We start from the raw sequence: 22,184 nt of genomic DNA on the forward strand, positions 1-22,184 counted from the left end.
CTTTTGTTCAGATTAATGTCTGGCCCCCTTATTTCTTAACACACCTGCATGGCTAAGCCATGTGTGGAATTGTGAGACCGATAAATGCCTGGACACCTGTGCTCTGCTCTATCTTCGGAAGTCAATCAAAGGAGTCCAGGTGCCAAGGCAATTTTTTTGGGGGGGAAAGAATGTGCGTTTTGTTAATCAATAAACTTGTTTGCCATCACGAGCCTTGCAGCACTGTTGGGATTAGGCTTGCGTTGGTGACTGACACAGAAAGAGGAGGTGGAAAAATAAATTCACAGAGGGGTAAATGGACGGACCTGGGTAGGAGCAGGGGGATTCCCCCTTTCCAAATTAACTTCAGCCATTTTAGAAGAGAGAGCATGGATGCTGGCTCTCCCTTCACCAATCTTTCTGCAGAGTAGAGTGCTTCAATGGAGGCTGGGGAGAGCTTTGATCAGCCAAGATAGGAGGTTGGACAGGAGACAGAAGTGACTCAACATGGGCCTAAACAGGAGAGTGCAGTGTTGCTGCCTAGGGTCAGACTCTGCCTTCATAGATAGGAGCAGATCCAAGTGCCCCAACAAACCATGCACTTTCAATTTTGATATTGAAATCTTGGCAGGAGGGACAGGAAACCTGTTGAGACATCTTTGGCCCTTCCATCCAGTTCTTGCCCTCCTCCTGAACTTCTGAATTGTGACTCTTGAGCCATGAATCTGCTGCTGAGCTTTCACTGTTAGGGCTCACCTACACTTCAGATTGTCCCAAGCCTAGAAAACATGGGCCTGAGTGGTTTTTCCCCTGTCCCTTGCGTTCTAGGCAAGAGTCGGAACAGTTTTGCCTTTGTCCCACTGCTTTACTCTGGAAAATCTGCTTCCTAGATCTGAATTGAAGCAAACATCAGTCTGGAGAAAACTCAGTTGATGTTCGCTCCAGTTCCGTGGTAGACAACAGGTTTTCCCAGGGGGAAATACTGTGGCAAGCAGAGGTGTGGATGAGTTCTTAGTTGCTTAAATAAATAGCTATTTCTTACCTAAAAGTAAGAGCCTTTGTCTGCGTGTTTTGAGGAGCTGGGACATTTGCCACTTATAAAGTATGGATGATCAAACTCTCACACAGACTTGTATCAATGGAACTTTCAAAATTATTGGTTGTCTTCTTATTGCTGCTGCCACCTTTTAGTAAGAATCTTATTTTAGGTGATGATGTGACTTTGAACCAGAGAAAATATGCATCTTCCCTGTCCCTGCCTTCTTCTTTTCGTAACATAGTTTTTATTCCTTTTAATTTTTAAACTGCTTAACATAGTTGCTTTGAGATATATATTTGTTTATAGTAGAGCATATGACAGTGCAACTATTACAAAAAGATAAAACAGCAATAAATACTCAAATAAAAGTTTCTGAATATATTAACGAAGTTGTGTTGAAATGTATTTACCAAAATTATTCTAATTGTTACAGATATGTATGGGTATGTGTATTGATTAGATTGGTGACCATAAGTAAAATATATTTTGCATCAATAACAATTAGAATTTATAGGAATCTATCGGAAGTGGGGAGGGAAAATAAAATAAAATATGTACTTCATGCTCACCAGGCTGTGCCGTAAACTTTATTGTTCTACCATATGCCTCATTATTTGTGTAATCAATAAAGTAACACCAGACTGCATAAAAACTGTTGAGCTTCTTTTGACCTCTTACTACTTTTAAATGTTGTGTCGGTTTTTCCAATAATGCTGTTTGCCAAATTGCATTATACTATTGGTCCATAGTTAATTATTTTAATGATTTCCATGTCCTGGCAAGAATTGTTCTTGCAGCAGTTAATAGATGTGTTATGCATAGCTGTCAACTTACAGATTTGAAAATAAGGGACCAACAGCCTTGAAAATAAGGGACCAGCAGCCAAAATAAGGGACCTGCAGCCTTACCTGTTCCAGGCACTCCAGTCTTCCTGTCCTCCTGCAGTCTGGTCAAACGCATGCTGGTAGCTTCGAGAACACTGTCAAACCAACTTTGTAACCAGAGGTTCAACTGACTAGAATCTGAATCACATGCACCACAAGGCTTATGCAGCCTCAACTTAAGATGGCTCCCCGGCCTGGCTTTCCACTGCAAAGTTTGCAGCAGCACGTGCAACAAAATGGTGTCCAGCATTCAAAAACCTCCTCAGCTTGCATTAACTAGCCACACACAAGGCATGCAAGCTCCACCCCCCCGTCGTTCTTAGACTTCTTATTGGGTGAGCAACACAGCCAAGCAACACAGTTGGAGCCTCCCTCCTCCCTTTCCGGCACGGAGGGAGGGAGAGGAGCTGCTTCCTTTGAAATTTAAGGGACATCCTTTAGGGGACATTTAAGGGACATCCATCAATAAGGGACAGCAGCGGGACATGGCGCTGGAATAAGGGACTATCCCTTCAAATAAGGGACACTTGACAGCTATGGTGTTATGAGTTCTTTGTTTCTAATTTGCAACATACTGTGACTATTGTTATAGGGGGGAAATAGGGGGTTTGGCCCAACTCCCCAAGGGACTGAGTCCCCTAAGTCCATGATCGGTCAGAGATGAATGGATGGAGGCAAAATCCACAGAAAGCAAGGCAGATCTTTATTTTTCTGTTGCAACAGAGTTCTCCCCTCCTCCCTTGCAAGGAGGTACGAGAAACTCAGAACAACTGTGTGCAAGCCCCTATAAAAACTTTTGAAATTGCCCACCCTGTACCCCACGACCCCCCCCCAAAAAAACATGATACATACATCACAGAAGGAGGCAGTCTCCAGCAAAAAATTGAGAGTGTTGCTTCTCTCCTGTCTGCCAGGATACCTGATAATGCCTAACTTGATTGCATTTTCTGAGTAGCCAGGCCATTCCTTTGAGATGGTAAACACTTTAGTTCCTGAATCTCTCACACATATTGATAGTTTGCTCAGCTTAACAGATACTTGCCAGACTATTTGCAGGGAGATGTAAGCCACTACAGTCCAAAGACAATTGGAAAGCTTTTCCCATTTCTTCTTTGGAGAAATATTTGATGACAAATATTTGTCATATTTAATGACAAATATTTGGGAGAGTCAAAACAGATTCAGGATTGCTCTCTTGTACTACCTCAGACACATGGTTTATATACTAATGCATGTGTTTGCCTTGTACATATAATGATCATTTATTCTATATTTGAGACCTTAGAATTCTTTTTTTCAATTATGATACAGAAAGAAAAAAGAAAATACACAAACACACAAAAATAAACTGTTATTTACACAAACAAGAATCCTTCCCACCCCCGTGACCTTAGAATTCTTATAACACTATACAAGTTAAGTAGAGCCAGTCCTGGGGTCATGGGGACTGCCTGCCTTGTAATCAAAGAAATTTCTGTAAATACATTTCTCTAGAAATTTCTGTTTTTGGGACAGAACAGTGGGACATCCCAACACATGGGAGAGCTGTTCGGTTTTCATCCAGGAACTGTCTTCTTCCTCTATGCCTCATCTTTGCAACCCAATGTGATGCATGGTTACTCAGAAGTAACTCATTAAGTTGAATGCGAGCTACGTGCAGCAGAGGATCGCAGCTTTGCTGTCCCGTGGTAACAATCCAAAGCCAGATTTTTCTTTTTGCTGAGCGCTAGAATTTTCAACTGAAAAAAATCAAAGCAGTGATATGATTTTCGGGGGGGGCGGGGTAAAGAGAAGCTCGTTCTCATTGCGCAGACTCGAAAGGGGGCGTGACTAACGGGCCTGTCGGGGAAGAGTGCCCGCCTACCCGCCCGCCGGAAATTCCTCGAACGCCTGCGAGCACGGAGAAGGCTTGTCCATCACGCCGTTGCGCCCGCCTTTTCCTGCGCCGCTCTACAATCCCCGCTCTCGTTTGTTCCGGCACAGCCGCGGCCGGTCTACGGGTGAAAGTCACTTTGAGGGAAGAGCCTTGAGTGCCGCTGCTGCCGTTGCTGAGGTGCGAAGCGCGGAGGCCCGAGGGAGCCCGGGCCGGGAGGAGGAGGGGAAGCCGGAGCCCGGGGGGTGGCTGGGCCCGGCCTTCTCTCGGAGACGGGCGGGGTTTGGGTGCTGGTTGCCGCCAGGCCGGACTCCTTCCTTCCCTCCAGGGGAACCGGCCGACGGCGGCGCTCAGGGCCCAGAGGCTGGAGGGCGGGCGAGGGGAGGGAGCAGGGAAGCCCTGGGTTCGAATCCCGCCAAGGAGGCTTTTCCAATGCGCCCTTTTCTCGGCTTTCATCGCCCCCGTTCTGCAATACTGGGGCTTTAATCATCCTCCGGGGTGGGCAGGCTTCAGGCCTGGTGGGACCCGCTCTGCGTTTTTAATAATAATAATAATAATAATAATAAATAAATAAATAAATAATTTATTATTTATACCCCGCCCATTTGGGGTATATATTTTGTTGTTGTTGCCACTCCTGAAACAGTTGGGCCAGGGCTCTTTGCTGAGGTACAGTGGTACCTCGGGTTACATACGCTTCAGTTTACAGACTCCGCTAACCCAGAAATAGTACCTTGGGTTAAGAACTTTGCTTCAGGATGAGAACAGAAATCGTGCTCCGGTGGCACGGCAGCAGCAGGAGGCCCCATTAACTAAAGTGGTGCTTCATGTTAAGAACAGTTTCAGGTTAAGAACGGACCTCTGGAACAAATTAAGTACTTAACCCAAGGTACCACTGTATTTGAAATCATCCAGGGATGTGCTGCTCTTTACTCACCCTTGATCCTGCAGGTATTAAAGTCAGAAGGGACCTCAGAGTTCCATCTAGTCCAGCCTACTTCTGGGTGTGAGGGGGGCAGCCACTACTGCAGCATCCTTGATAGGTGCCAATCTAGCTTCTGCTTAAATCTCCTTCCATGGCAGGATGCTAAACAATCTGCACAAAATGAAGCACTCCCCCTGTAATATTTAGTCTCCAGTTTCTTACACATAATTAGAATTTCTGCTTAAGGTGACTGTTGTGGCACCTCTTAACTGTCTCTTTGACAGTCTAAATGTAACCGATGCTTATACTTATGTTTCAGAATTGTTGCACTGCAATAATACTCAGGTGGCTAAAAATATGATTTAAAAAAATGTTTTTAAAAGATGATTTGTAAATACTATGTTTCTTTTCATAAAATCTGAACATAAGCATGCTGGACATACAGTTAATCTCCAAACTGAATCAGAGCCCCTTTTCATTGTGCTAAAGGAGGCCTTTCCATATAAATGAAGTTATGAATATAATGAACCTGTTATGAATAGCTACACTCTTAAGTGCTTTACAGGTCTTAGGATTTAACTTCTGTTTAGGAAATATATGAAGAAGTCTCTGTGGGAAACTTTATTTAAATCAATGGTTTCAATTGCCTCCTTTCCTTTGCTGTCACCTTGATGTAATTCAAACATCATTGCTATTTATGTGTGAGATACTTTTGAGTACTTTCTAATGTATCATCATTTGTTGTATAGTACATGTCTTTTTATTTGTTGTTCGGTTGCAAGAGGCTTTGTGCAGGTGTGTTGAGCTGGCTTGTCATCTTCCTCCTCCCTTTAGTCTTAGCAAGGCTGATGTACATTTTTTACTAGCGGTGTAAGAATTTTAGCAGGGAGTGCTCCGACGGGAAGGTAAACAGCGTTTCCATGCGCTGCTCTGGTTTGCCAGAAGCGGCGTAGTCATGCTGGCCACATGACCCGGAAGCTGTACACCGGCTCCCTCAGCCAATAAAATGAGATGAGCGCCGAAACCCCAGAGTTGGCCACGACTGGACCACGGGTAGGGTCACGGTAAAGGGTCACGGGTCCCTTTACCTTTACCTGCTCTTTCTGTCAGCATGCTTGGGCAAAAGCTCCCAGTGCTGAATTTCTGTCTGCTGCACAACTGTTGTAGGTGCAGCTGCACAGCTGAAAGAGTATTGATGGTGGCATTTTTAGTGAAGCTCCAAAGAGCTCTTTCTCTATCCCACTGACCAGGTAAGGTGACCAGGTGGAATGGAAGGCTTCTGAAATGGTGCAGGAGAGGAGACTTTGGTGGAGGCAGCTTTAATCAAACTTGCTGCAGAACTGACAGGTTGCACCTGCTGGAAGCCTCTGCTTATAAAATTACTGAAGGTACAGGAGTACTATTCTTAATTGGAGTACTATTCTTAATTCTTAATTGGTTCTCGCCATCCTACCAAGAAGTAACTATTGCTACTTTGGTGCATCTGAGATCAGGGAGCAAGACTTTTTAGGTATGTTTGATACACATGTTTCAGGTATGCAGTCATCAGGAGCGGGAACAGGGCTTTTGATTGCATTAACTTCTTGTGCTGCAGATGTAGTACTGGGAGCTGTCACCATGCTCAAGGCAGCTCATAACATGAAAATATTTACATAATTAATACAAACTACAAACATAGTAATAAACAGTAAATAAAACAAGTCAAATAGTACACAACCAAACAGAACAATTGCCACATAAATCATATGATCTAAAAATAAAGATACAAGAAAATTAGTATCAGAAATAGCAATAAAACCCACTGAACAGTACTCCAAACCAAGAGTCTGCTCAGCAACCTCAGCTTTTGTAGCTGGAGTCAGCCAGGACCCCACCCTCCCAGGCCAGGTGGAAAAAAGCTAGCAGAGCAGGGAGCGGGTCTTCCAGGACTCGCAGCAGTGCAGGTGCGAAGAAATTTTGCCCCTTCAGATGTTGCTGAACCACAATTCCCATCAGCCCCAGCAAGCATACCATTTGCCAGGGATGTAGTTCAACATCTGGAGGGGCAGAGGTTCCCTTATACCTGCTCTGCATACTATTACTCTCCTTCCAGCATGTTCACAGCAGTGTTGGGACTTGAAGCAATATCCTTCTGGCCTCTTATCAGGCAGATATTGGGTGATGGGGTTTTAATGTAGATTTGTTAGGGGGTGGTGTACAGAGATAATACTGTGTTGATGTATTTCTTTGCTGCATGGATTGATAGGTATACATGTGTGTATGCGTGTTTGGTGGGCTGGGGTTAGAAAGCTAACAGTGCAAGTAGATAAATAGGTACCACTGTGGCGGAAAGGTAAACGGCATTTCTGTGCGCTCTGGTTTCCTTCACGGTGTTCCGTTGCACCAGAAGTGGTTTAGTCATGCTGGCCATATGACTTGGAAAGCTGTCTGTGGACAAACGCCGGCTCCCTCGGCCTGAAAGCGAGATGAGCGCCTCAACCCCATAGTCACCTTTGACTGGACTTAACTGTCCAGGGGTCCTTTACCTTTACCTTTTAAGCAGTGTTCTGCTCCCATGATCTGACTGTGCTGCCATCCAGTTGTTGGAATGCTCCCTGAAGATATAAATACCTTTGGGACACATAATCCCTTAACATGGGATATGGGTTGTGAGCGTTACTGCTGTGAAGCTTCTGGGTCTTTTCATATTGCTGATTTTATATATTCTTTCAGAGAAGAGAACATGTCTGAAACCATAAAGGAAAAGCTGGAAAATTACCGAACGGCTCCGTTTGACAGCCGGTTCCCCAATCAAAACCAAACCCGGAACTGCTGGCAGAATTATCTTGGTGAGTATAATTTATTTATGTGAATTTTTGCATCCTTGGGTGAGTAATGAGAAACTAGGACTATTCATCATCTGACATCTGAGTTGCCAGAGAAGTATAAAAAATGTAGTTGTCCTATTGTACCATGTCTGAACTTCCAAACTGTTGACTTTCACTATTGCAGGCAAGGTCCATAGTGTACTGTACAAGTCTTCCTAAAAGTTTCAGGCTGCAGCACTTCTAGATCTGTGCATAAAATGAGGCAGTAAGTGGAAACAATAGGAAAATGCAACAGGCCAGACCATAATATTATCACTATAATATCCTTATTACGAGAATGTGCAAGTGTTTTGTATTCTTTTTTGTAAGTTGGGTAATCTGGGTACTTTCTATAGTAGAGGAGGAAAGAAAGATTAAATAACAATAATATAAGCAGAGATAGGCAAAAATAATGTCTGATGCCACCTTGTGCAGAATACATCGAGTCTTGTGAACAGTCTGCGATTTAAAAAGCTGCAGTGGTCATCTTCATAAGTCTGAAGCATTTCTCTCTCCACAGATTTCCACCGCTGTGAGAAAGCCATGAAGGCCAAGGGAGGAGACCCTTATGTCTGCCAGTGGTACAAAAGAGTGTACACGTCCCTTTGCCCTGTTTCTTGGGTATGTGAACTGAGCAGGGCTAAGGAATGTGTATGTGAAAGAGAAATAGGTGTCAGGGTAAAGGATGGGCTTGGTGGGTGGTGTCTGGCACATTTCAGTGCTCTGTTATTTGACTGGAGGGGAAGTTCTGAGGACCATAGGCTGTGTTGGGTGAAGCCTCAGAGATGCAATAGACATGGTGCTTAATGTGTGTCAGAAAACTTCAATCTGCTCAAAATGATAACTCCTAAAACCTATTATTTTGCATAAAATTAATAATGTGAGCCTGATATGTTCCCATATTTTTAGCTGTATGTGGCAAACGAACAAGGAGGATATGCACTGATAAGTGATGGGTAATAAAAGAACATAACTGGAACTTCTACTATTTTAATTGTATTGCCTTGGAACCTTTTCATGGACAAATTGCAAGGTCAAAATTTTCTTAAATATGAGGATAAGCTAGATAGCTATGCAGGAAACATAAATATCACCTTGCAATATTTTGCAGGCAACTCCCACAAAACCCACCAAAGAAGACTAGTATAATCTATAGTTATGAGGATTAGAAATGTGATTTAATTTTCTACAAAGAAAGCTGCAGAATTCCATGTGAGGAGGAGATCTGTAGTCTTAGTCACTTTGCCTCTGTACTAGCCCAGAAGATAAGACTAATCAAAGAAGCCTATTGGTCTTTTTCAGGTCACTAGCTGGGATGAGCGCATAGAAGAGGGGACTTTTCCTGGCAAGATCTGATTGTCTTGCCCCTGCCAGTTGCTCCCTTTCTCATGACACTGCTGTGCTGCTGAGGTCCCCCCACCGAAATGCGGTGACTGAAGGATAGTCTGAAATAACGCTTTTTCTTGGTCATGCTGACCTGAGCGTCCAACATCATGTGAACAGTGCAAATTCTAATAAAAGGCATAAAAACATGTGGCTATGGTTTGTGTTAAGATCAGCGGATTACGTGTGAATTTGTGGTATTGTTGTCAATGACTGGGGTGCTTCTTATAGCATGTAGGATACACGATTCACATAATTTTTCACAGCACCCCTCCTTGCTTTGCCATAAACCACCACCCCTCCACTTCCACTTGATAAGCAGTCTGTAATACTTTTGCATATGGAATTTCCTACTTGCTTGTTAGATTGAAGGCTGATCTGGCTACATCACAGCCAGCCTTCTCTTGCAGCTGGCCAGTTCCCACTTGGTGCTCATGATAAAGGAATGTTCCACAGGTTGTTTGGATATGTTGTAATAAGTTACTTAAGCAGATGACAAAAGTCCCTGAATTCCATGCTTATGCAAGAGGCGGGAGCCTAGGCAACACATTTTACAGAAGGGAGTTATTTTCCTGCTGGGCTTAAGGTCTGACTTCATCACTGCTGCTTTGGCATTGTAGCATAGGAGTCAACTCCTAGGGGCCAACGTCACTTCAGGCCCTCAATAAAATATTTGAGGGGGCCCAAGCCCCCCAAAGTTGGTCATTGCCAATTGTGCACTTGTGCCGCATCTTGTGATCGATTATGCGGGGAGAGGCTTACCTGCCCCCCCCCCAATATTTTATTCAAGTTGGCATTCTTGCACTAAGGTGATATTTTTCTCCCACTGTGAGAAGCCCTTCACCTGGACAAAAGGAAAACATTAGGTGGTTGATTGCTAGGAAGCAAGCCCTACTCAGGGCGATTCAGATTGCTGTGTAAATATCTGTAGGGCTGCATTGCAAAGTGACAGCCCTATTTACATTTACTATTGAACTCTGAATAAACACACAAGGTAAGAATGAAAGCCTTGGCCTTCAGGGCTGATTGCAGCCCTCCGCACCTCACTTATCTGGCCCTTGGGATTCCTCCGGCCATTCCCCCTTTCCCTAGGCATCACCATCACTGAGCTTCCTCTGTGTGCTTCTGCCTGGCTGTGAGGTGCTGCTTCACTCTGATAATGCCTCTTGCTTCCCTGGATAGAGAGGTGAATGGAAAAATTGCAGCACGATTCTATAAGTCCCACAGATTAATCGAGCATGTTCCCCCTCTTCAGTTTCTTCCAACCAGGGGGACCCAAGCCCCGCCCCTTCTGCTTAGCCCCGCCCAATGTCCTGCGGGAAACGGAACGCGACGTGTCCATAGAGTTAGCAATTTCTCAGTCACACTGCTGCAGTTCTTAGCAATATTTCCGGTCTTGACCTTATTCCCTCACTCCTAACAAAAAAATAGGTTGCGGCCGAGTTTTCACCAGAGAATGACAAGGAAAGAGCTACACCGTCCTGCAACCATAGAGAGACACAGCCTACGACAACGCTCTGCTTGTACCGGAAGTTCTATTTTTTCTCTACCGTCGGCGAGGTGCGCCGGAAGTCCCAGGGGCATCGTCATCATCACTGCGCCGGAAGTAGTCTCGGCGGACGGTGGTCCATCTAGCTGTAGGAGCGGTTGCTACCGACTTGGAAGAGCACTTGAGCCATGGCGGCTCCGGCGATTCCGCCCCCTCCGCCGCCGGGAGGGCCCCCCGGGGTGCCTGGAGGGGTGCCCGGGAAAGGGCCACCGGCGGCGGCCGCAGGAGGCGGCGGCGGCGCGAAAAGTGGAGAGGAGAGGCTGAAGGAAATGGAAGCCGAGATGGCCCTGTGAGTGAAACGGGGAGGGCGCCCATAGAGGCTCCCATTGAGGGGCCCTGTGTTTGGGGGGGCAGCGAAGACCAGCCAAAATGATTTAATGGACGGAGGTGATGGGAGCTGGAAGTCTGGGGACACCTGGGAGATTTCAGGGGAGCCCTCCCTCCCTCCCTCCCTGTCTTACAGCGACAGTCAATGTTGACAGTGAACACGCTGGAAAGAAAAGCGTTGCAGGTGCTAGGAAACGGGGCTGTGGAACCCAGGGCAGTGTTGGTAATGGGAGCTCCGAGTCTCCCTTGCGAGCTGGGATGCTTCCAGTTCAGAGCCCACCTTAGCCTTGTTCACAGAGCTTAGGCAAACCACCCCCCTTTTTTGCCTCCTGGTTTCAATATGGGACAGAACACATTTCTCCAAACAACCTTCTTTACAACTCTTGGTGTGGTTTGTCAATAGATTTTAAAACATTTGATTTTCTTGTCTGATGATGGTGGTGATTATTATTTGGTATTTATATCATGCCTTAATAGAAGAAGTTAAAGTAGTGTCAATGGCCCCCTTCCCCCTTATTTTCTCTCCTCAACAAACCTGCGAAATTGATTAGGATGAAAGTGATGCAGATTCCAGAGTGAGCTTTGTTGCTGGCCAGGTGGAATTTGAACTTGGCCCTTCGTGGTCCTCAGCAAGGATATAATAAAAACAATCAAAATATCAAGCCAGTTGTTCAGATTAATAATAGAATGGTGTATGTGGAGCATTTGTATGGCAAAAGAATCACATAAATGCTATGGGTTCTTGTTTACAGGTTTGAGCAGGAGGTGCTGGGAGCTCCAGTATCCTTGCCTCCTGTTGCCCCTGTGGTAGAAGCTGTCCCAGTTGCCCTGGCAGTGCCAGCTGTGTCTGCAGTCCCCCCGGTCCCTGTCATCCGACCCATCATTGCCACCAACACCTACCAACAGGTGAGGAGTCTGCTTGAGACTTGCCTTTTGCAATGCAGGATGCTTGCTGGATTGCTTTGAGGGAGAGGGCTGTAGCTCAATGGTAGAAAACATACTTTGCATGCAAAAGGTCCTAGGTTGAAATCCTAGCATCTCCACTTGGGAATGGGAAAAACCCTGCCTGAAACCCTAAAGAGCTGCTGCCCATGAGAATTGTATAGATAATGCTGAGCTAAATGGACCAGTGGTCTCACTCTATATAAAACAGCTCCTGGCTTTTGGTAGAAGCCTTGAAATCTGGTCCAGGTGAAGAAGGCTGGGCTTTGGGATTAGAGGTTCACATTACAAATTTGTAGTTTTCAAAATATATTGGTGCTGTCACTTTTCTACTTTGGCTGAAGCAGTAGTTGTTGATTTAGGTTTTTTATTTTTTTTAAACAAAGTAATAATAATAAAGTCAAAATAAAAATATGCACTCCCCCCCCCCAGACAATTCCATTATAACTATCCAACCTTCCAAAATGTCAACACCTCTTGCGATAGTTTGACTCCTTTCCATTTTAACAGCACAAATTCTACAAATATCTTCCATATCTCCTCAAAATCATTTCTCCTGCATATTCCCCATCTTACCTTAATAGCACATCTTAATTTGTCATTAATTGCTATATCCCGCACCTCTTTATAACATTCTTCCATTTTATATTCACTTTGCCCCTTGTTTATTTGTAGTATTTATTGTTGTTTTTCCCTTTCAAGTTCTTTTGCTTCAATTAAATCTAGTCTCCAACCCGGTATCAGGCTTCAGGTCCGGAGACTGGAAGTAAGAGTAATTAATTATATTCAATTATTTACTCCAAAATTTCCAAATATTTTACTGTCATGGGTATTGATCCTTTCTTTTTTTTACTTCTACTACTTAAATGTAAGAGGTCCAATAATTTCTAATTGTCCATTTTTTTGTCTTCACAAGCCATTTGTTTTAGATTCTTTCCCAGCCCATAAGTTTGACGTCTGGCCCAGGCCTTGTGTCTAGCCCAGAAATTAAGTAGTAATGTTTATTATTTCACTACTCCAAATTACATTCCTGCCTGAAAAGTTCTTAAGGACTGACCTATATTCTTTGCTTCATAATACTTGTTCTTCAGAAAGAGAAATCCATCCTTTAAAATATTTTCTCTCTGAGTTCTCAGTTTCTGCTGCTTACTCCATGGCCAGCAGAGCCTGCTCCCCCCGCCCCGATTTAGGTTTTGATCAGTGTTTTGAAACAGTAGAATATTTCTTTTTAGCACATAGGTAATACCGTGTGGTGTAATTCTACAACAAACCATTCCTATAGCACTAACACTGTGTTTTTCTCTTCATTGCTACCTCACCCATTAGGTTGTGACGTGCAAGTCCTCTTTCAATCATGCCACTTTTACCATGCTGCTGAGTGCAAGGCAGAATTGGCACACACCATGCAAATTAGATAGGTGTTTGATCTTCAGGAAGCAAGGATTACAGATAGTGTAGGGTTTTGGTCTGATGCAGCAGAGCTGCTCTTAGGAACCTGGGGTGAGGAGGATGAATGTGTGAATACTAAACCTTCGTACTTGACTGTTATCTTACTTCGCTGACATCTGTTCTTGCCATTTATTTATTTTTTCTTCTTCTTCCAGGTCCAGCAGAGTCTGGAAGCCCGAGCAGCAGCAGCAGCCACTGTGGTGGCCCCCATCGTGGCTCCTCCAGTGCCATTTGTGGGCCCAGGTATATAGCCAGTGCCTTTGTAATTCTGTGCTTACCTGAGGGATGTGAAGCCTGTGTCCCTCCAGTTGTTGGACTCCCAGCTTTCATCAGCCTCAGCCACCATGGTTGGGGCCGGTGGAAGTTGTAATCCAGTGACCTCTGTACGGCCACAGGTTCTCCAGAACAACTACAGTTATGTCAGATATTAGGTTGTGTCCCACCCAAAATGCTTAAGAGAATAACCAAGCAATTAAAACAGATTAATAAATTGTTAGGGCACTAAGATCACATCAGCAAAGGAATGAGAAAGCTGTGGCCCTCCAGCTATTGCTGGACTACATTTACGACCATTCCTGGCCTTTGACCATGTTGATTGGTGCTGATGGGAGTTGAAAGTCCAGCATCTGGAGAGCCACAGGCTCCCCATCTCAACTAAACCAAAAGAGCTAGGAATAAAACATTCAAGAATCTATGGGTTGTAGGCCTGAAAGAAAAAATAAGTTTTCAGCTAGCTTCAGAACAGCAAGAGGGAAGTGTTCAAACAGAAATTCAAACTTTGTTGACCCTGCAATAAAGAAAGTTCTTTTAAGTGTTTCCTCCAATCACACCTCATATGGAGGCAGGGCATGCAGAAAGGGACTCTCCAGCTGACCTAAGTGGCCAGGGAGGCTCATATTGGAGAAGACGATCTCTTCAAGTATACTGGTTGTCAGTCATTTAGGTTTTAAAGGCTAATTGCCAGCACTGTGAATTCAGCCTGGAAACAGTAAAGTTGATATAAAAGAGCCGAGATTGCAAAGATTGTGACATGGGCTTTGTATGTCCAAGGGCCATGAAATCCATTCTCTCTTCCCTCCAGCTGTCCCCCCGCAACGCCCCCCCATCCTCCGGCCGACCTTTGTGCCTCATGTTCTGCAGAGATCCGGTAAGCTGTCTTTTTTATTATTTGTTGGTTGTATTCACCGTTTTGCAAGGAACCTGGAGTGGGAGGTTTGGCGGGATTCTGTGGAGGCAGATATGAAGCCATGGTTCAGTGGGAGTGCACATGATTCGTATGGATGAAGGCTCAGGTTCAATCCCCGGGTTGAGGATATTGAGTAGCTGGGAACAGCCTCTGCTTTGAAGTTGATGGCAAGGTGCTGGTGGTCAGGATTAGTCTGATTCACTATAGGTCTTCTTATTAAGAGTAGGGATGGGGAATATTTGTGCTTCCTGAAGTTGTTGGACTGCAGCTCATGTCATCCTTTACCATTGACCATGCTGGCAGGGCTGTTGGGAGTTAGAGTCCAACAGCATCTGGAGAGCCAGTTTCCCCATCCTTGATGTAATGTATCTTCTTCCTATTCAGCACAGAGGTAGGCTTTCTTCCACCGATCCTCTTCCTGTGACTCTTCCTGATAAGCAGGTTTATCTTAAAAAGAAAAATCCTTTGGGTGTCTAGCCATGTTTCCATTATAGCACAAGGTATGGGTGGTTTTAAAGAGCGTTAGCCTTCTTCCCCATGGATTTTCTATTGATGGCTGCTAGGAACGATGGCTGTGTTTAACACCCACTGTTTGAGACAGTATGCCTATGAATGCCAGTTGCTGGGAACCATAAATTTGGAGAGTGCTGTCACTCTCAGGTCCTGCTTGTGGGCTTCCCATATATCTGGTTGGCCACTAGGAGAACAGAATGTTGGACTAGATGGGCCTTTGGCGTGATGTGCCTATTGTGCCTCACAGCATTTGCACAGAAGTTGGGGAGAGGCCTGAACGCACATGACTCCATACCCTGTTGTCTTTGGGGCTCCAAGGGAATCCAGAGGCTTTTTGAGGTTCAGCTAAGTTTGAAGGAAAAACCAATAATTTCTTCCCCTTTGAGCTGCACCGTACAGTGGTGCCCCGCAAGACGAACGCCTCGCAAGACGGAAAACCCGCTAGACGAAAGGGTTTTCCGTTTGGAGGCGCTTCGCAAAACGAATTTCCATATGGGCTTCCTTTGCAAGACGAAAGCCCATAGGGAAATCTGCAGGGACAGCGGGGAAGTGCAGCGCGTCTTCCCCACTGTCCTCGGACCTCCTCCGAAGGCTGGCGGTGGGGCGGAGAGCCCTCCTCCCCCCGCCAGGCTTCGGAGGGCTTCTCTGAAGGCTGGCGATGGGGCGGAGAGCCCTCCTCCCCCCGCCAGGCTTCGGAGGGCTCCTCCGAAGGCTGGCGATGGGGTGGAGAGCCCTCCTCCCCCCGCCAGGCTTCGGAAGGCTCCTCCGAAGGCTGGCGGCGGGAGGTCTCTCCGCCCCACCAGCAGCCTACAGAAGGCTGCTCCGAAGGCTGGCAGCGGGAGGAGGGTTTTCCTTCCCACCGCCAACATTCCGAATGCTGTTCTGAATGTTGGCGGTGGGGAGGAAAAACCCTCCTCCCACCGCAAGTCCCAGGAACAGAGGAGAAGCGCTGCGCGCCTTCCCCTCTGTTCCCGGACCTGTCCTGAAGGCTTGCGGTGGGAGGAGGGCTTTCCTCCCCACCGCCAACATTCAGAATGCTGTTCTGAATGTTGGTGGTGGGGAGGAAAAACCCTCCTCCCACCGCAAACCCCGAGAACAGAGGAGAAGCGCTGTGCACCTTCCCCTCTGTTCCCGTACCTGTCCGAGGCTGGCGGTGGGGCGGAGAGACCTCCTCCCCCCGCCAGGCTTCGGAAGGCTCCTCCGAAGGCTGGCGGCGGGAGGTCTCTCCGCCCCACCGGCAGCCTTCGGAAGGCTGTCCTGAAGACTTGTGGTGGGAGGAGGGTTTTCCTTCCCACCGCCAACATTCAGAATGCTGTTCTGAATGTTGGCGGTGGGGAGGAAAAACCCTCCTCCCACCGCAAGCCCCGGGAACCTGTGCTGCGTACCTGTGCTGAAGGCTTGCGGTGGGGAGAAAAGCCCTTCTCCGCACCGCCAGCCTGGCAAGCGGTCTCCATAGGAAGATGCATTCCTATGGGAAACCGTGCTTCGCAAGACGAAAAACTCGCAAGACGAAAAAACTTGCGGAACGAATTAATTTCGTCTTGCGAGGCACCACTGTATTTTATCTATTTTTTAAATTTTTATACTGCTTTATATTTTTAATAAAAACCTCAAAGTGGTGTACAGCATATTAAATCAATAAACCAATAAAATAATAGTCGGGCGATGTTCCTCCGGCCTCATGAGGAGCCTCTTCAGTAGGGCTGGGTGAGTGTGGGCCCTGCCCCCTAGGCCAGGTGGAAAGGGCCTTGCGGGGAGCATATAAACCAGTCAATGAATGGGAAGTATGTTTTTTCTGAATGCAAAGCTCTCTAATTACATTTCTAAGCTGGCCTGCCAAGGGTATAGAAACTGAAGGTTGGGTGGGCAGAAAACACCAGAAATATTTTTAGATGCCTTTATTGGTCAGTGTGCTGAGTGCTGCCTAACATTGATTTCTAATTATTACTCCATTTTCTTTTTTGCAGGTGGCCCTCGTCCTATGCCAATGCGGCCTCCTCATCACCAGTCTATGGTGGGGCCACCCATGTCAGGCCCCCAGGGCCCCCCAATGCTTATGGGCCCCCCAATGCAGAGAGCACCTGGCCCGCCCCTAGGGGGCATAGGGCCCATGAGATCTGGTCCCCCGGTGAGTTTCTTTTTCTTTGGCGAGAGGGTGGGGGTGGTATCTGTTTTTCTGATTTTTGAGGCTGCTTCTGTGCCAGAGTTCACTCAGAGGGGAATAGATTGGGGCATGCCAGTGGAGACCAAAGGGGAATACATGGAGCTACTTTACCTGGGTACCCCCCCACTTCAGCCAAAAAAAGGCTCCCAGATCACTAGTATAACAGGGTATTCCCTATCCTTAAGTCTGAAATCTAAAGATACAAAGTAGGAAAGAAAAATGCATTAGGAAGTGGAACGAAATAAAAAACTTGGGCCCAAGCTCTCAAGTAACAGAGACTTGCAGGTTCAAAGTGGGATGGGGACTTGATCAGCCTCATACTTCGGATATTAGCGTTGAACTTGCAAAACTGACACTGATTGCTGCCTGCTTTTTGGCTAGGTTGGGCCAGGGATCCCCGTCGGTCCTCTGGCGCCGCTGGTGCCTGTTCCTCGACCCGTGGTGGTGCCCCCCAAAGTGAACCCCACTGTCATCCAGGCCGCTCCCACAGTGTATTCTGCCCCGCCAGTGAAGAAGCAAGAGGTTAGTAGTGAGCACGCCAAATGAAAGCCACATTATTTTATATTATTACTATTTATTGCATTTGTATCCCATCTTTTTCCCCCGAGGATCTCAAGCACGTGGTTCTCCCCCTATCCATTTTATCCCCGCAACAATCCTGTGTGGTAGGTTGGGCTGAGACTTGGCAGTGACTGACCAAGGTCACCCAGTGAGCATTATGGCTGAGGGGGGATTTGCTACCTGGGTCCTAGTCCGACGCTTTAGCTGCCCTGAGCCCGGCTTCGGCTGGGGAGGGTGGGATATAAATAAAAATGTTTTCTTATTATTGTTATGCACACAGTTTAATTCCCCCAAGTGTCCAGTGGGTGGATCCTTTCTGACACCGTACAGGAAGTTGTTGAACTGCGCCGCTTAAGAAGGCATCTGAAAAAGGGCCTCCGATGTGTACTACAGTGGTGACATCACAGCCCTTCCTCTTCCTTTTGCAGGAAGAGCATCGGGAGCCCCCGCCCCCTGTGGTGGAGGAGAAGGAGCCGGTTGGGATGGAGGAGCCTGTGATAGGTCCAAGTATGCCAGAGGCGGAGCCCGTCCCAATGGTGGATGTGAGGAGCCTGCAGCCACTACGTGGGCACGAGCAGCCACCCACGCGGGGGAAGCGATCCCGGGGACCCGATGCTGGATTTGTACCTGTCGAGGTAAGGAGCGGTGGTGGCTTCCCACTAGAAATGGGCAGAAACTGTTGGGGAAGTGAGGTGAGATACCTCTGCAGCAGAAGTTGCTCCCACTTACAGTCACCACACAGAAGCAGCTTAAGGTCCAAAACAGTTTACCCCTGTAGAAGATAAGGCTTCAGTAAAGCAGCTCCAGACGTTGATATATACATACAGTTTGTACGTAGACTTTTTATTCTGGCAGATATATACATACAAGTGCAAAATATTTCTCTATTCAAGATATAACACAGACTCCAACTCATGGACAGACTCACGGGCTGACACACGACAGCAAAAAACCCGGCCACCATGAGTTGGCATGCTCATGGTATGGTTACTGGGCTGTTACCATAGCAACAGGCTTGACTGACCTTGTACCTGTTGGCTTATCTCATACATGGGTGATTTATGCTCATGAAGGAAATTAGCTCCTTCCTCCATGTCCAGTTCCTCCAACAGGGTAAATGAGAGTGTGAGGGGGAAGAGAGTGGTTCAGTCAACCTACCTACTCGGAAGTCACCAGGCTACAAATTTCCATTTGAAACAAATTCTTGAAGTGGTCTTTTGCCTAATCAGCACATTCTCTCTCTTCCCATCCCCGGCCAGCCTGTTGTGGAGAGCACACCAGAGGACAAGAAGAAAATGAAGCAGGAAAAGCTCAAGCGCTGCATCCGCACAGCTGCTGGGACATGCTGGGAGGACCCCAGCCTACTTGAATGGGATTCTGGTGAGTGTCCATCGTCACGTGGGTTGGTGAACAGTCAAAAATACTGGCAAGAATCCTCACTGCAAGGGACTGTTCCTTCAAGCTTGGGGTTAGTTGACACCAGTGGTTGACAATAAATGCTTTCATATTTAAACTTCTGTTTGAAATAAATGTTAATTCAAGGTTAACAAACTTCATCAAGCCAAACTTGAATTTTGAGACTTGGATAATAAACTATTAAAATTAGGCAGGTTTGGGGAAAATAACACACAATTTTACTGCTGTTTGAAGGCCGAGGAGTCACAGAAGACACTGAGGACTAGTACCTTGACTGGTGCAAATCATCCTGCTTTCCTTTTGCCCATATGCCGTCTTGAGGGCCAGAAACTTGTTATGCCAGGAAAGGGTTCAACAAATTGTAAAAAGGGCCAATTGCCCAGCCTCATGTCTTGTGCTCTTCCTCCCTTCCTCTCTCCCCTCCCCCAGATGATTTCCGGATCTTCTGTGGCGACCTGGGCAATGAAGTGAACGACGACATCCTTGCACGCGCTTTCAGCCGCTACCCCTCCTTCCTGAAGGCCAAGGTCATCCGGGACAAGCGCACTGGCAAGACGAAAGGCTATGGCTTTGTCAGCTTCAAGGACCCAAACGACTATGTCCGTGCCATGCGGGAGATGAATGGTGAGACACTGCCTGAGCTGCAGACCCAGTTCATGGGAGCGGAATCCTAGAATTGCAAGGGTTGGGGTGCCTGATCCCTATTGGGCGGGGGGTAGGGAGAGCTAGGAGCTGTATGCTCACTCCCAGTGGAGCCCCTGCTCTGCTGAAGTGGGGAAAGATCATGGGTCAGGGGCAGAGCATGCACTTCGCATGAAGACAGTCCCAATTTCAGTTCCTGGCATTTCCAGAATCAAGTAGCAGGCAATGAGAAGAACCTTTGCTTGAGACCCTGGAGCACTGCTGCCAGGCAGAGTAGATAGAACTAGACTAGACAAACCCAGTACAGTGGTACCTTGGTTCTCAAACTTAATCCGTTCTGGAAGTCCATTCCAAAACCAAGGCGTGCTTTCCCATAGAAAGTAATGCAAAATGGATTAATCCGTTGCAGACTTTTAAAAACAACCTCTAAAACAGCAATTTAACATGAATTTTACTATCTAACGAGACCATTGATCCATAAAATGAAAGCAATAAACAATGTACTGCAGTCACACAATCAATCAATCAATCAGTCGGTGAACTGGGTTCCATGCAGTCACAAAAACAAAACACAAAATAGCAAAAGCAGACAGACCTCAAAACGGAAGTGTCGCACTCAAAACGGAACATGTTTGGCTTCCAAAAAAAGGTCACAAACCAGAACACTTACTTCCAGGTTTGCAGTGTTTGGGTTCTAAGTTGTTTGAGTACCAAAGCGTTTGAAAACCAAGGTACCACTGTAGTCTGTATCAGGCAGCTTCCTGTATTTAAGGCAGCAATATGTCTACTTGTTTTCTGAATCTTTCCAACGTTCAATACTATGGGGAATTGGCCAGCTCCTCACCTGCCAGCACTGTTGTGCTGGATCTTGAAGGCCCTCTTAGCATCTTTAAAGCTGCTGCTTATTATGACTATTACTATTACTGTTTACTGCCTAAGGTCCCAGGGCAGGTCATAACAATTTAAAGTGCAACATTAAAAACAGATTATAATCACAAGTGTAGGGTGAGTCCTAAAACACTGCATCTCAGGTGTCAAAGGACAAGGTAAAAGAGGTGTGTCTTCAGCATATGATGGAAACTGTAGGGAAGGTGTCAGATGCACCTCTCTGGGGAGGGAGTTCCACAGACTAAAAGCTGCCACAAAGAATGCCTTTTCCTGGGCTGCAGTCACTGAGCTTTAGAAAGCGATGGAACTGTCAAGAGGGCTCACTCTGCTGATGTTCAACACCTGAAAGGATCTGTAACATGACATACATCTCGATGAGGGAGCAGGCCAAGGCTGTCTGGAAACGTGTGTACCTCTAATCTGGTGTATATTTCGAGGAATACGACTGACTTCAGATGTTCCTGCTTGGGGAAGTCTCTAGGGTTGCTCAATTCCCACATTAGTTGTCTTGTTTGATGGCGTAACTGGAGGCCATTGGCACAACGTATTACGTTGAAGCCCTGGGGTGTCAGCCAGTGAATTAACCAAGGGCGGCTTGGGAAACAGCTCCATGTTTCTCCAGCCACACAAGGTGAGCTGGCTTGGACAGGACAGTCTTCCTGAACCTTCCTTCCTCTCTCTCTGCCTCCCCCCCCCCCCGCCGCCAACTTCCCCACTGCCCTTCCTCATGTGTCTGCGACAGGAAAGTACGTCGGCAGCCGGCCCATCAAGCTGCGCAAAAGCATGTGGAAAGATCGCAATATTGACGTGGTGCGCAAGAAACAGAAGGAGAAGAAGAAGTTGGGGCTGAGGTAACGAGGTGCAGGATGCTGTTGTCTGCTGTTCACACATGAGCCCCTTGAAGCAAGGAACTGTCTGTAGGCCTGTTCAATCCTGCTCTCTGCTGGAGAAGACGGCAGAAAGAAGCTGCCAGCAGGAGATTGGAAGTGCTTTGTTACTCCATCAGTCCAAGGCCTCTTCCATGTAGAAGATGCGTGTGTGTTCTCTCTTTGTCATACACAGACAAACCCTTCCCCATTAGCTCTGCCGTCTAATAGCAGCTTTGTGAGTTCATTGCTGAGGAGTCGCAACCTGCAAACTCAGCTGGGGGATAGTTTGTGCGTAACAACAACTTCCGTGGACAAAAGTCTTCTTACCCAATAAAGTTGTGTGTATCTTTTTTTTTTTCTTACTACATCCATTCAGCTTGTCTTCTGTGTAGTTATTCCCTCGCTAGTTTCCCTGTGACCAATATGACCTATTGTGGGTCCCCCACTTTTTTTTTTACTTTCTTTAAAGACAGATGCTGGAGTTTGTGCCCCTCCAGGCTGCTGGACTGCATCTTCCCTGACTATTGGCCAGGGCTGGTACGAGTTGGAGGCCACCTGGTTCCCCATCCCTGGGCTAAATGGCCATCTGCCGCATTCTTGGCTCTAGACAATTCCTTCTGTTGTGGTGCCCCTTCTCCTGGAAGGAGAGTGCCTGGTTGATAAAGTTTCTTCCTGTTCCATAAAGCTCTAACCCCATGTTGGTTCTAGATAAGACATAGCAGCCCCCAAGAGATTGCCTTGAGTCTGTG

The 22,184-nt window shown here is 46.6% G+C and overlaps 2 protein-coding genes across 2 annotated transcripts; both read left to right on the top strand.

Annotated features, from left to right (window-relative positions):
* Positions 1-3,800: 3,800 nt before the first annotated feature.
* COX6B1 (cytochrome c oxidase subunit 6B1) lies at positions 3,801-9,078 on the top strand. Its single transcript, XM_081921043.1, has 4 exons — positions 3,801-3,955; positions 7,413-7,528; positions 8,067-8,167; positions 8,849-9,078. Exons 2-4 carry the CDS (start codon positions 7,423-7,425, stop codon positions 8,900-8,902), a joined length of 261 nt encoding a protein of 86 aa, XP_081777169.1. The 5' UTR covers positions 3,801-3,955; positions 7,413-7,422; the 3' UTR covers positions 8,903-9,078.
* A 1,446-nt stretch (positions 9,079-10,524) lies between these two features.
* RBM42 (RNA binding motif protein 42) lies at positions 10,525-21,806 on the top strand. The gene is made up of 10 exons (XM_081920730.1): positions 10,525-10,767; positions 11,558-11,711; positions 13,352-13,439; positions 14,278-14,343; positions 16,863-17,023; positions 17,441-17,581; positions 18,049-18,255; positions 18,880-19,000; positions 19,466-19,660; positions 21,309-21,806. The coding sequence occupies exons 1-10, from the start codon at positions 10,607-10,609 to the stop codon at positions 21,419-21,421; spliced, it is 1,407 nt and encodes a 468-aa protein (XP_081776856.1). The 5' UTR covers positions 10,525-10,606; the 3' UTR covers positions 21,422-21,806.
* The last annotated feature ends 378 nt before the right edge of the window (positions 21,807-22,184 follow it).

Source organism: Podarcis melisellensis, assembly GCF_964234715.1.
Source record: "Podarcis melisellensis genome assembly, chromosome: 8".
NCBI lineage: Eukaryota > Metazoa > Chordata > Lepidosauria > Squamata > Lacertidae > Podarcis > Podarcis melisellensis.

Excerpts from the sequence above, each read along its gene's own strand:
- RBM42 (XM_081920730.1), top strand. The coding sequence starts at position 10,607 with ATGGCGGCTCCGGCGATTCCGCCCCCTCCGCCGCCGGGAGGGCCCCCC. Across the intron at positions 10,768-11,557 it reads ATGGAAGCCGAGATGGCCCT|GTTTGAGCAGGAGGTGCTGG; the intron begins GTGAGTGAAACG and ends TCTTGTTTACAG. Across the intron at positions 17,582-18,048 it reads CGCCAGTGAAGAAGCAAGAG|GAAGAGCATCGGGAGCCCCC; the intron begins GTTAGTAGTGAG and ends TTCCTTTTGCAG.
- COX6B1 (XM_081921043.1), top strand. The coding sequence starts at position 7,423 with ATGTCTGAAACCATAAAGGAAAAGCTGGAAAATTACCGAACGGCTCCG. Across the intron at positions 7,529-8,066 it reads CTGCTGGCAGAATTATCTTG|ATTTCCACCGCTGTGAGAAA; the intron begins GTGAGTATAATT and ends CTCTCTCCACAG. Across the intron at positions 8,168-8,848 it reads CCCTTTGCCCTGTTTCTTGG|GTCACTAGCTGGGATGAGCG; the intron begins GTATGTGAACTG and ends GGTCTTTTTCAG.